Source organism: Crassostrea angulata, chromosome 3, assembly GCF_025612915.1.
Source record: "Crassostrea angulata isolate pt1a10 chromosome 3, ASM2561291v2, whole genome shotgun sequence".
Lineage (NCBI taxonomy): Eukaryota > Metazoa > Mollusca > Bivalvia > Ostreida > Ostreidae > Magallana > Magallana angulata.
In genome coordinates, this window is record NC_069113.1 from 19412203 (window position 1) to 19425825 (window position 13623).

The following is a 13623-nucleotide window of genomic DNA, read 5'->3' on the forward strand; positions in this document are numbered from 1 at the left end:
GAGTAATGTGCAATTAACGGAAGAGCCATTGGAACAGTAGAATTATGCTGACAAATATAGTCCACAGCGTTTTAAATCATTGTAACACAATTTTACTTTTCATTCTGTAATCTGATGAATTTGACTTTTGGTATACTAAATTGGTATACTAAAACAATAATCAACTGAAGTCATTTAACTTTTAGAAAATATTCACAACAACGAAATATTAATCAGCGTAAGTATAATATCAGGTCGTAATCCGGTTTGAAGTCGCGAGGAGAGTCAGTCATGTTCATTGAGAAATACTGAATGTATTCATACGCACCAGATTTGGTGATTGGGTCTTCTGTGTTATGCGTAAATATCACTCAAATCAATCAATGCAATTTAATAGAGGAGAAGAAAGTGAATGTAAATAATGTTATTCAGTCACCGTTAACAAAAAGCAGTTTTAACAACTACACACTTCAGCTTGGGTGTATCATGATAAGAGCATAACACTCTTAGAAAATAAATTACGTTCTTTATATAATGTCCCAAGATGTCCTCGATCATTCTTCGATACTTATAAATACATCTGGTTTCAAAGATGTACATTCAACAATATGAATAAAAAAATCCAAAGTTTCCCATTTGAAACGCCCCTCCATCGGGTCTACGGAGATTTTGCATTGCAGCAGCCATGAAACTACCCGGCTGATAACGTTGAAAAGCTGTGCGAGGTGTACCGAGTACTTCATAATCGAGTAAAGATGAAGAGTTTATATCTCCCATTATAAATTTCCGTAAATGATTTTTTTTCGTTCTTGTTTATCTATCTAAATCAAGGTCAATATAGACATCACTTCAATACAGAAATCTTGGAATATTTCCCCTGTATCAATTTCAAATGTAGTTCTGTAATGTATGTGTATTTTTGTTACAAATCGTCAAAAAATGACGAAAACGGAACCTGGAACAGCCTTTACATACATCTATGAATTGGTAATTTGTTTGTGCCAATTCTCGCACACAAAACTCAACAACATATTTATTGGTAATTTGTTACATTTTAAAAGACATCTATGAGACAAAAATGTAAAAACACAACCGAGCTAGACCTTGGAAAAGATTGAAAATAGATCCTTTTTAAATGCTGATATTTTACTTGTTTTTCTATATCCTTCATGTATAAATGTATAAAAATGAAAACAAAGTGAAAAATTGCTAAATTCGCACTCTATTTTGATGTAGACCTCATTATATTAAAAGGGAACCCTTAATTTAATGTGGAAAAATAATGACTTCACTTCATATATATCACAGTACATGTAATTATAACAGTCAATTTTATACAGTATATAAATATCTTTTTATAGGTTTACAGAAGCAGAGCGTATAATGGTATAAAAAAAATATGATGCGATATAAAAAAATTTTATTTACGTACAGGCATGGAAGACACAATGATTTTACATATGAAGGTGGCTCGACACATAAATATATTAATTATTTGATGGTCAGCAAAGGATGCTCACTCCTCCATGGCACCTGATCCTACCTCTATCTTTTTAGAGGTCCGTGTTGCTCTGCTTTGAATTTTTATTTCGTTTTACGTATTTTTGAGATGGTTGACAGTTTGTTATTGTCATTTTTTTTTCATTGATAAAAATTTCTATTAATTATGATTCCACAAATAGGATACCAATATCGGCTTTCAATTATTTTGTATGATTTTTAGTCGGGCTTTGCTGAAAGCAGAGCCCTGGCTGTAGGCAAGCAAATCGCCAATGATACTATAAATACATGTAGCGCAATTTCAAAAGTAAACAAAAACCGAGCAGCGTCAAAGTAAAAGCGGCCGCTATACCAAATAGTTACACAGAGAGCCATCTTTTGTCCAATCTATTGGTTTTTTATTTGTTTGCGAATAAATTTAGTGTTGAATTTTTTCCTTTCTCATTAATTACGTGTTTTTTAAACAAGACGATGCGTTTTGGGCTCATATACAATGTGCATGAATTTCCATGAATTACTTTTCAAAGCATTGGTGTTTGGCTGCACATAGAAGTAATGAGGGGAAGGGGGTTGATTTTATAACGCTTGTTTCAAATTTCAACGCAACTGTTGATTTTTTTCTATTAGACAGACATATTTTTATTTAAAGCCGCTAACAAAACAATTCACTCGCTCTCTGGCGCATTAATTTTTTTAAAACTAACCGGAAAACTTGTTTTGGCTGTAAACACGACATTTTGGAGCAAAACATTGTTTTGCAATTGATGCACCATGCCAAAGACTGCCAAATTAACCTTTAGATTTTTCTTTTGTTAAAAAATTACTTGAAAATGAAAATTAAGAATTGCATAATTATACTCTTTTAGTCTGTGGATAAAATCTACTAAATAATCGTTACTCGACAGTCGCTTTTAACCGATTGACTAAAGCCACGAAAAAGTCATTGGGAGCGAAAGGATGACTGCACTTAGCACCGGGTATAAGGCCCTTTTCAGTCGCTTCTGTTGCGTTTATTTCTTAACCTAATACCACTTTTGTTAAATTTTTTAAAGAGGCTAGTCAATTTCCAACATCAATTAAGATTTTAGACTGTGATGCAATAAGCTCATTCTATGTTTTTCTCCTTACAACTTTCGAAAAAAGGAGAATTTTCGCTTATCTGCCTTTGATTAAACATAAGATTTATATAATTGATATGCATGAGAGGTGGAGCTGACATCATTAGAATGGTACTAAAATTAAACTAGCATGAATGACAATGCCATGTACAAAATTTATGTGATCACTCTTTCACCATAACCCTATCTATTCTATGTGGTACAAATATACTATTTACTATCGTTTCAACAATTAGCCCACGCCCATGTTAGTACAGAAGACTATAAATCAATGCTTCTCAACTTAACATGTTCGAAAAAATTGTCCTAAATAGCAAATAACATGCTACCTTACACGTAATAGAATTTTGTATTCAAAAAGTTACCTGAGGTGAGAAATCACGTGGTGAATTATGATATTCAAAATGCATCAGCCCTTGGTTACAACAGGGAAAGCGAAAGTAAGAAGAAGCAGTTTTTTTCTCATTTAAACCATCAGTGCATGTTTGTCTATTAATCTCATTTGACATAACTTTGATAGTGCAAATATACACTACTGTTAAACGGAGATCAATAGACAAACATGCGCTGACTATGCATGAAGTCAGTATTAAAGTCGGCGTCCTCATTATCGTATGGAGATTGAAGAAATCGTGATTACCCACACCTAAGAAAACAAATTCGTACTTGGTAACAACATACTTTTATTTAACGCAATTACGTAGAGTTGCAGTTTAGATGTTGACCATATCTGCAATTGAAAGAAAAAACCTCCTTTTAAAAGTTTATTTTTCTCGCAAATATCGCATGTTCTTAAGTGCAGTCAACCTTTCCTCTGCGTCCGTCATGCGGCCTGGTTCTAAACGAACGTTTTCTTGCAGTACGGCCCACAGCAAAACGAAGCTTAGCAGTATCTTCAGTACTATCGGTCGAGATACTCATGCACTGTGTCCAAGCCATGAAGGTAGGCAATTTTTAGAATTTTATTTTTCTGTTGTAGAGAGGCCTTTTCCTCGGTAATAACAAGCGCCGCCTTACTACAATCACCTTTTTTAACAGTCCCTCAATTTCAGAAACTTTGAAATCCTTTCTTGATTGAAACCAAATTGAATTTTGTGCCCTTTTGTTTGAATTCAAATGCTGGTCCGCACTCTGTCACGTGCACTGTACTGTTCGCTGTATTGTTTTTAGCAAGTTGTTCCGTGAGACCCGTTATGAAGTTTAAAATTATACGGCTCTGCATTTCCAATGCTTTATTTGACGACGAATTTAACAAGGAAACAGCTTCTCCTTTTAATAAACCCAATTCAGTATCACTATTGTCCATATCGTTCGCCATTCTCTTCTCACTTCACTAGCAAGTGAGCTTAGAGTGCCGCGCTACCGCATGGTCCTACTATTTAAACATCTAAATCACGTGACTCAAAACCAATCGAACACTTATAACCATGCCGCACATAATTTTAACGGGTGAATGGAATACCTAAATGCGTTGAAGCATAAATAGTACTTTCGGCGTTATACGAAGCGATGATCGAAAACTAATATGGTAGTAGTCGTAGAAATAAGGTTATAATGGGAAAAAATGCGTATTACTGAATTCATGTCAGCTTTAAATAGCGAATTCATGACTACAAAAATACCATGGCTGATAATATCATATGATTATTATATGGTATGTTTGTTTTCAATTTTAACATCACATCTCAAACTTTAAAAAGAGTTTGTTGTATCACCATTATTTCAAATGTTGATTTTTTTTATTCAGCGTTATAGAAATACATATGAGAGATACATCTTACACTGTGGAAGTGTTACAATAAATCAATTTGAATTACAATAGTCATGTGGTCAGTTCATAAAGTCCTTTCACAGACTGTTGACTCCTTGCTCTGACTCTGAAGAGTGGAGAAAAAAGACCTTGGACTTGCAGTAGGATGTCATATCTATTTCTTTTAAAATGACGCTGGTTTCGAGCGAAATATACACCGAATACGTAGTTTTCACTCATAAGCCAGAAAAATCTTGTTGATTTTTAAGAGCCATGACTGAATGGCCAGCAGTGAAATAGACAGGCATACGTCACATTGCCGATTGATACAACTACCCAAAGTCCAAGCTCTTGTTAAAATGGTTCTAGAATAAAAATTCCCCTTAAAGATATGGTCCATGAAAATTTCAAGAAAAAAAGTCAAAACACTGACAATGCAAGACTTTTGCCATCACGTTGATGACGTCACATATGAATTTATAAAACGTTTTTCTGACCAGACCTTTGGCATCAAATATATAAATAACGGAGTTTCTAAGAATATTAAGTAGGCTCGAAAGTCGTGGCTTTTTAAAAAAAAAAAACTTTATTGATCTCCTTTAGACAAATTGAATAACGCGCGTTCGTTTGCGCGGTATTCAATTTGTTTGCACCGCATTGGTGTGTCATAGGACCGACGACATTTAAAAATAAGCATTCAATGCTTAAATGAACGTGGATGGTAATATCTTCTTTTCTCATAAATTGTGTATCATAATTAACATAAGACAAGCGCTGAACAGATTTGTTCGTTTTAATACAGTGTTTTTCATTGTTCACATTGGTCGTATCATCATTTTAACCGACTTAAGCGATCTCCATGTGGATCCCCAGTTGTACCAAAATAATTCCTTTGCATCCTGGTTCGAGTCTTTTGTGTACGGCCCATTCAGATTGGCACGAAAACAACTGTTGAACCACCCTGCAGTTTTGTAAGCCTCTGCACAGTTGCCTTTTCCGGTGTCATTATCATTATCCATAGTACTGGAGTACATGTTGTTGTTAGACACTCCCAAACTATCACCTGAATTTGATAGATAATATGCTGCTGAACGTTAAGTTGTTAAAAATTAAATCAGCACGTTGCATTTTATATGTCAACTTATCATAATGTGCAACAGCAAGTCGTCTTTTTTTTCATTTTTATGGTTTATAAGGAACAAACATTTACATTTAACATACCTACACCTTTGGTTCCGTTGAAACTTCCAAGCTTCAGCTTGTACTTGTTAGCCTCGTTATCAACAAAAAATGACGAATACATTGCATGACCTTTCTCTCTCGAAAATTTCATTAAATCAATTTGAAGAATTTGTTTCCTATCTTTTGTTAGTTCATGAATGGCGTCGTTTCCTGCAATAACAAAATTTGAAAACAACTACATATAACACATTATCGTTTCTATCATGCATGACAAATGAGCATTGTTCATTTCTTTTTACCTACCCAACCAGTACTCATGATCAGGATGACCAAACCCATTTTTGTAAACTTTCCACTTTCTGAAGAAGTTTGTTTCCCCGTCTATTCTCCTTTGTATTACCTACCGGTACAAAGAATTGAGTTATAATTGAAATACAGACAACATCGAGATATGGAAAAATTATTTGTTTATTTTTTTTTTATTTAATCATGAAGTTTAACGTTTGCATTTTTAACGATATCTGAATTTCTGCATACTAGTATTTTTCAAAATAACGTTTCACACAGAATACCGTGTTAGTTTTATTTCATAGTTTATTTCTGCTTAAAATCCCATACACAAAATATATATCTTTAAGGGACTGGTAGAATAAACATAACAGTTGGGAATTTTGCGAAAAAACAGTAGATAAGTAATTCTAAAATAGTTGGGTGTAAATCTTTAAATTTTGTCCTCAATGGAACCGATTACTCACCGTCCATCCCCCTCCATCAGTGCTCATGTCACAGAACGCTGTCTTTTTTGTCGTCGGAGTTGGGTAATTTGTGTACACTCCGTCTCTACTTAACGGTTTGTGTTTCTTTATATGTGCACAGTCCTTGTGTCTGCTATGAACTCCATTAACATTTCAATAAGATGAAAAATTTAAAGAAAGCTGGTGAATAGGATTGCTATATAATTGTCAATTTCTATCTTTTTGAAAAATTTTATACGTGATTTAAGGAAGACTTGTCCCTTCTTCAGTTTAAAGCTGGATTGGATATCCAGAGTCATTGGACCGTGAATGGACAGAGCTGTGTCCTTGTGGTCCCAGTCGGATTTCTCTAACATGGACTTCATCTCATCTGCAGATGTAGCATTATTATTTTTTGAAAATATTTTTTTCTAAAAATGTACATAAAATTATATACATGTGGGTGAATATGGATTGAACAACAGGCAAACATAGTCTATATTAGTTCTCTCCATTATCATCATAACATAATTATTAAGGACTAATTTAATGTCATTAAGGTCACTCATATTGAATAGTAAAGAAAGTAATAGAAAGTATAGAGAAAAAGTAATATCAAAATAATGTATCCAGTTTTATAGTTGGTCATTAATCTGTCCGTTATTTAAATTAACTCTAAATCAAAATCATTTGTTTTTGATGAGCTTCTAATACCTTCTATAAAGTAGTTACTATAGACACATAGTTAATAATCATTTAATGAGATATTAACTCTCAATAAGCTAGGGGTGGGCTTTCACTATTAAGACATTTTTCCATATTTAAGATCAGTATTAAGTAAAGGGAAATTGTCAACTGAAAACAATCTACATGTTTAATTACCTGAGAGGTGAAATTTGATTCCCTTGGCATCAACACCCCACAAGGCCATCGTGATAACAACAAGTGTCCACATTGTGAATTATTGTCGACCAAGAACAGTCAACAGTCTGCTTTATATACTGTTATGCATTGATGTATTCTTGAAGTATGTAATTATAATGAAATGGAATATCTTGTACATTTGAAAATGATACCAAATTATTGACTGATTTTATTATATCCTTATTCTTATTTGCATGTTATAAATGATAGATAGCTGTTCGCTTAAGAATTTTTTGTTCATTTTTTTCTTTCTCTCTTTTAAGCTATTTAAAATGTCTGATGATACCAATTTATTGACTGGTTTTTAAACAGTTATATCCTTATTCTTATTTACATGTTTTAAATTATATAAAGCATGATAAAAAACTGTCCGTTTATTTCTTGGACAGATACTTAGTTGAATTGGCGTTCATCAGATAAAACATGCGTCACCAACGGGGTTCCGTACATTTGAATTGTTTAATAATCTACATGTATCATCGTTTAAGATAATATATTTTACGTTTAGATAATATACCAGGTATTCTATGGTTATCTAAGGTTTGTCGAATAATTGTATTGTTCAATAAGAAATCTTCGATCATGTATGCAGGGTAGGAAACTTTCTTGTATTTAATTTACTCCTACCAACTAGATATGTAAGCTTTATGTTTTCAATGTAAAAAGTTTACAAACGAACGACTGAACAACAGGTGCATTCGTGTTGCCAATGTAAGTAAGTTAAAAATGGTTTAAAAACATCCTGTAATATATATAGTAAGTATCTGTCATTTGTCCCTTCCACAAAAGGTAGGAAAGGAACTATTGGACTCATTATCATGCTGTTACGTCATAAACACAAAACCATGAAGAATATTTTTTCACGAGGTAATTTTTCTTCAACACACACACGTAAAAAGATGCAAAGACCGCTTATTTTTTGGAGCCAACCAAGTATTTTACATGCAACAACCCTTGTTAATCTTTCCGTAGTTACACAGGACGTGAAGTACAACGTTAACCCTATCTTGGTAAAAATACTCTGTTTTGATGGACTACATTTTAAAAATCGCTCCATTTTAGCAATAATTCATGTACAGTACGTATTTGGCCTTGCCTCTGATAATTTATTTTTATAGTATCTCGGGCCTCTTTTTATTTCACAGTTTTGAACAAAATTATTATCTCAGTAGAAGTTTCTGTTTTTTACAATTTTGCAAGGATGAATGTTCGTATAGCAATTGCATGTTACTATAATAGTCACATGAAAATATGAAAAACCAGAAGTTTTTATGAACTATTTTAATAAATAATTTATAGAGAAGTTTAATTCAAACACACATGAGTTATTGGGTATTTTTAAATTATCTTTATAATATATTCATTTTTATTTACGTTGTATGTGACAATAACATTATTTTGTTTATAACGGACGTAAAGTTTCAAAAACTTGACAACCGCTCAACCAAGGGCTCTCGATATTCTACTAACCTATCCAAGTAATTAAGAACCAAAGAAGTGTACGGGGGTAGGATGGGGTCACAACGTAGAGGGGTGGGGGGGGGCAAAAATATATATAGGAATATATAGGGAAAAGTTTTAAAGATCTTTTTCTAAAACAAAAACTATTTGCCAATAAAAGCTGTAATTTTAGGGATAGCAACCTCAGATAATTTAGATTCAAATGTATTAAAATCAAACTCTTAAGGAGTAGGTTGAGGATCCAATTTTACTAAGAAAAACATTTTAATTATGCATAAAAACTGAAATGTTAATATATATGTATATTTACTTATATGCAATATGTGACATAGTGATGATTATTTAAAATTATTTAGACTTTGGTCCCATGGACGATTCTTGGGCCTCACAAATGTAACGTTCAGAGTTTGATGAAGGTTTATATCCCATATATAAACAATTGTTTAGGACCTTTTTGAGAACTGCAATACTCAACATGTTCCATGCCTATAAAAATCATCCTATTAGAAAAGGGTCTAGTGATACATGTAATAAACATAAAAAAAATCCAATGGGAAAATGGTTTTTAATTTATACAGTATCTACTTGTATTATACTACATTGTCCAGATAGTTTGTATTTTGACTGCATTAAGCTGCATTTATCATGGCTATTATTCTTCAAGTGAGCAATGAGGCCCAAGGGCCTCTTGTTTTTATTTATTCCCATATTTTTAACATAAATATGCATATACCATTTGCTCGCGATAAATGAGTGGCACATCTTTATCACTTGTTTAAATAGTTTATTTCAAGTCAAACAAACTACATAATGATCACAATATAATCCATGTAGTATGTTTATTTATATTTCCGTTCCGTGCATCACAAAGCGAAATGCATTGTTATATTTTAGAGAAATTCAAAAGAATATATTATAAACAAAACAACCAACTATTCATAAAATTTCGTCAAATATGAACAACTTGTACAACGAACATTGTTTCTTTCTAGATAAAATTTACCGTTACTATTCCATCTGTCAATGATGAATTTCACTGCTGCGATTGATTTCTCACTGATAAGTGATCTAAGCTTTCTCATCTTCCCAAGTCTAGGGTTTAAATGTGTATGTAAAGTGAAGCGGATCAGAAACTCTTGACTTAGGAAGATGAGTTTTCCAGATTTTTCCCCCCAGTAATTTTTTTTAGCTAATGATATTTGGTATAGGTCCCGATGTTTGAAATTTCATTTCGGGACTTTCTTTATATTCTCAGTTCCTTAAGATGGGTCCAAAAAGGTGGTTCCTTTATATATCGCTACATGTATGTTCAAATGTTATTTCATATCAATTCAATCGTCTGGATGACATTAACGTTTTGACAAATAGTTAGTTTAATCAGGCGTAAAATTAGAACGGAGTACATGTAGTGTAACTGTTTCATAAATAGGCCTCGCAGTTTTTCTCGGAAATCATCTACTATTTATTTAAAATTATTTACTGATAGAATTGATACAAGACAAACAAAACAATGTAGATTCATTTTGTTTTAATTTTTCAATTGTTTACATTGGCCGTATCATCATTTTTGCGGACTTCAGCGACCTCCAAGTGTTTCCCCAATAGTACCAGCTTAATTTCTTTGCATCGGCACGTGAGTCTTTTAGGTACTCACCATTCAGATTGGTACTGAAACAGCTATTGAACCATCCTGCAGTTTTGTAGATCTCTGCACAGTTTCCTTTGCGGTTGTCATTATCACTATTCATAGTACTGAAGTACATGTTGTTGCTTTGCCCGCTCAAACTATCGCCTTGATTTGAAAGAAAATATTATGCTGAACATTTAGTTGTTTACAAATTATATCAGCACGTTGCATTTTATTTGTCAATTCGCCATAATGTGCAACAGCAAGTCGTCTTATTTCATTTTTATGGTTTTATATAAGGGACAAACAGTCAACATACCTAAACCTTTGGTTCCGTTAAAACTTCCGAGCGTCAGTCTGTACTTGTTAGCCTCGTTATCAACAAAAAATGACGAATATGTCGCATGACCTTTCTTTCTCGAAAATTGCATCAAGTCAATTCTAAGAATCTGTTTCTTATCTTTTGTTAATTCATGAATGGCGTCATTCCCTGGAAATGCAAAATTTTCAGAATTTTTAAACCGTATAACTCTTATTAATTCTTCTATCGCGCATACTACATGTATATGAGAACGGTACATCAAGTTGTACCTACCCAACCAGTACTCATGTTCAGCGTGACCAAATCCTTTTCTGTAATCTTTCCAGTTTCTGTAGAAGTTTGTTTCCCCGTCTATTCTCCTTTGAATTACCTATCAGTTCAAAAATATTAACATCAATATGTACGTGGTGGAATAATTTTTATTTTGTTTTTTTTTTAAATTATTATTTAATCATAATAATTAGAACGTTTGCGATTTTAAACGATGTCTAGATTTCTGCATTGGGTGGCGGGAATCCAACAGGTATTGGATTTACGGCAGAACTTTGTATATCCCATTTTAATTTTTTGCATGTTTATATTAAGGGAGATCACCCTGCTATTGTTGTTTACTATTTTTTGTATATATTTTACCTGGTGATCTCAAAATTTGCTAAGTTTTTTTTAACTTTTAAGGGACATTCCACAGTACCTGTTCAATGAAACATTTTAATAAGTTGGAGTATTGACTTTGTCGGGGAATCTCTTTGTTTGGTTTGTGATGTAGTTAAATTGTGTAGGTTTTTGATTCGTCATTGATAAATGACATGTTATTTCGTCAATGACTACTTAGTTGTTTCTTAAGGTGAAAAATTAACAAACTGCATTTCGTAGCCGAAAGAAAAATTATTAATATAAAAGATTATTAATTGAATAGTCTATATCGGTAATCGTTAAGATGATGGATGGGCATAAAGGGAAATTAGTTATTCAAACGACATTTACAAAAGTAACATGTTATATTTATTTTACAGTTAAATTCTGCCAAATTCTCCTGCACCTAACACTTATTTTATCAGGTAGAAATTTAAGTAACAGTAAAGAATTTTCTATAGAAGTAAGTAAATGAGTCTTTATACCAGGGCTGCGGTTTACAAAATAACTGATGACTTACGACCAAATTAATGAATGCTATTTAATCATCAACTAATCAATGAATTATTCTTATGACTGGAAAATATAATTATGCGAATTGAAATATTTGTAAACAAATGGTTTTATGTCAATTTTGCTCCTTAAAGATCATTTTACGAGGCTATAAATATTTAAGACTTTGTCGTAAGTTCTTTTGTAAAATGCAGCCCTGAATAATTGGGTCTGAGTCATGTATATACTGACTACTCACCGTCCACCCCCCTCCATCAGTGGTCATGTCACAGAACACAGTCTTGTTTGTCTCCGGGGTTGGGTAAATTATGTACACTCCATCTCTACTCAACGGCCTGTGTTTCTTGATGTGTGCACAGTCCTTGTGTCTGCTATGAATCCCTAAAACAATTCAACAATATTGAAATTCAAAATAAAAAGTAGAGACCTGCCGTTTTAAATAAATATAGTTTTGAATTGTTCATACGTGATTTTAAGAAGACTTGTCCCTTCTTAAGTTTAAAGCTGGATTGGATATCTAGAGTCATTGGACCGTGAATGGACAGAGCTGTGTCCTGGTGGTCCCAGTCAGATTTCTCTAACATGGACTTCATCTCATCTGAAAATTTAGCAACATGGATCCAAATTTATGTTGAAAAAAGGTAAATGTCGCTCGATCATGTTGAGCTTTACTAAAGATCGAAGCAAAATTCGTATGAATTATTCTGTAAAAGAATGCAGTTGTAGATTTTAAAGGGTTATGTCGCGATTTTGGTCAAATTTTATTCTTGTTTACAATGCTTTAGTAATGCATTTTAAATGATCAGCCAAAATTTGAGTGTTTGTCGTCGAGTTAGAGGCAAGATACAGAGCTCACAATTTGTTATGTAAACAAGACATGTGTCATGTTTTTGTTTCCATTTGAAAAATATGCTGGTAAAAGTTTTTTCCAGCATATTTTTTCTCTCTGCTAATTCGTTTTGAACATAGATAAACAGTTCTTTGTGTTTACCACATTCATTTAGGTTTAAAACTGGGGTGTGTTTTTTTCAACATTCGGAATTTCAAAAAAAAAACACGACATAACCTGCGCTTTGTTTACTCACCAAAGAATTTTGAGCTTTATATCTCGCTTATAACTCGACAAATGACAAAATTGCTGAAGCCTTTTAATCATTCCAAACGGAAAAATAATTTTGATCAAAATCGTGACCATGCCCTGTAAATTTGTGAACTCAATCCTGACAAAGTCAATATATAGCATCTATTTGGAAAAAAAAACATCGGGAAATTTTCAACTTAAGATAATCTTTATTTAAATCTACCTGACAGGTGAAGTTTGATTCCCTTGGCATCAACACCCCACATGACCATCGTGATAACAACCAGTGTCCACATTGTGAATTGTTGTCGACCAAGAACAGTCAACGACCTGCTTTATATATTGTTGTGTATTGATATTTTCTTGAAGTATGTAATTATAATGAAATAGAATATCTTGTACATTTGAAAATGATATCAAACTATTGACTTTTTTAATATCCTTATTAATCTTTTTTTACAGGAAAAAAAAAATGACTATAACAAACCGTCAACATGTTATACAATAAATAAAACATTTTACATAACTGTCCACTTAATTATTGGATTTTTTGTTTATTTTTTTGCGTGTTTTTCCCCTTCATTTAAAGGCGGAGAGGGTAAAGCTATTTAAAATATGTGGTGGCCTCTAAATGATTATTTGGCGGCTGACAGAAACATTTACTTCCTTTAATTGGTGTCCTTCAAATTAAACATATGTCACCAACGTGGTTCCGTGCATTTGAATCGTTTAATAATCTATCATTGTTAAAGATAATATATTATATGGTAAGCTAAGGTTTGTCGAATAATTGTATTGT

At 32.8% G+C, this 13623-nt stretch overlaps 1 protein-coding gene across 1 annotated transcript; it reads right to left on the minus strand.

Moving 5' to 3' along the window:
• Positions 1–5162: 5162 nt before the first annotated feature.
• Positions 5163–13172, minus strand: LOC128177518 (angiopoietin-2-like). Its single transcript, XM_052844245.1, has 11 exons — positions 13048–13172; positions 12210–12341; positions 11982–12124; positions 10871–10967; positions 10595–10765; positions 10303–10440; positions 6523–6654; positions 6285–6424; positions 5833–5929; positions 5569–5739; positions 5163–5410 (listed from the first exon to the last, which is right to left on the minus strand). The coding sequence occupies exons 1-11, from the start codon at positions 13118–13120 to the stop codon at positions 5163–5165; spliced, it is 1542 nt and encodes a 513-aa protein (XP_052700205.1). The 5' UTR covers positions 13121–13172.
• Between the last annotated feature and the right edge of the window lie 451 nt (positions 13173–13623).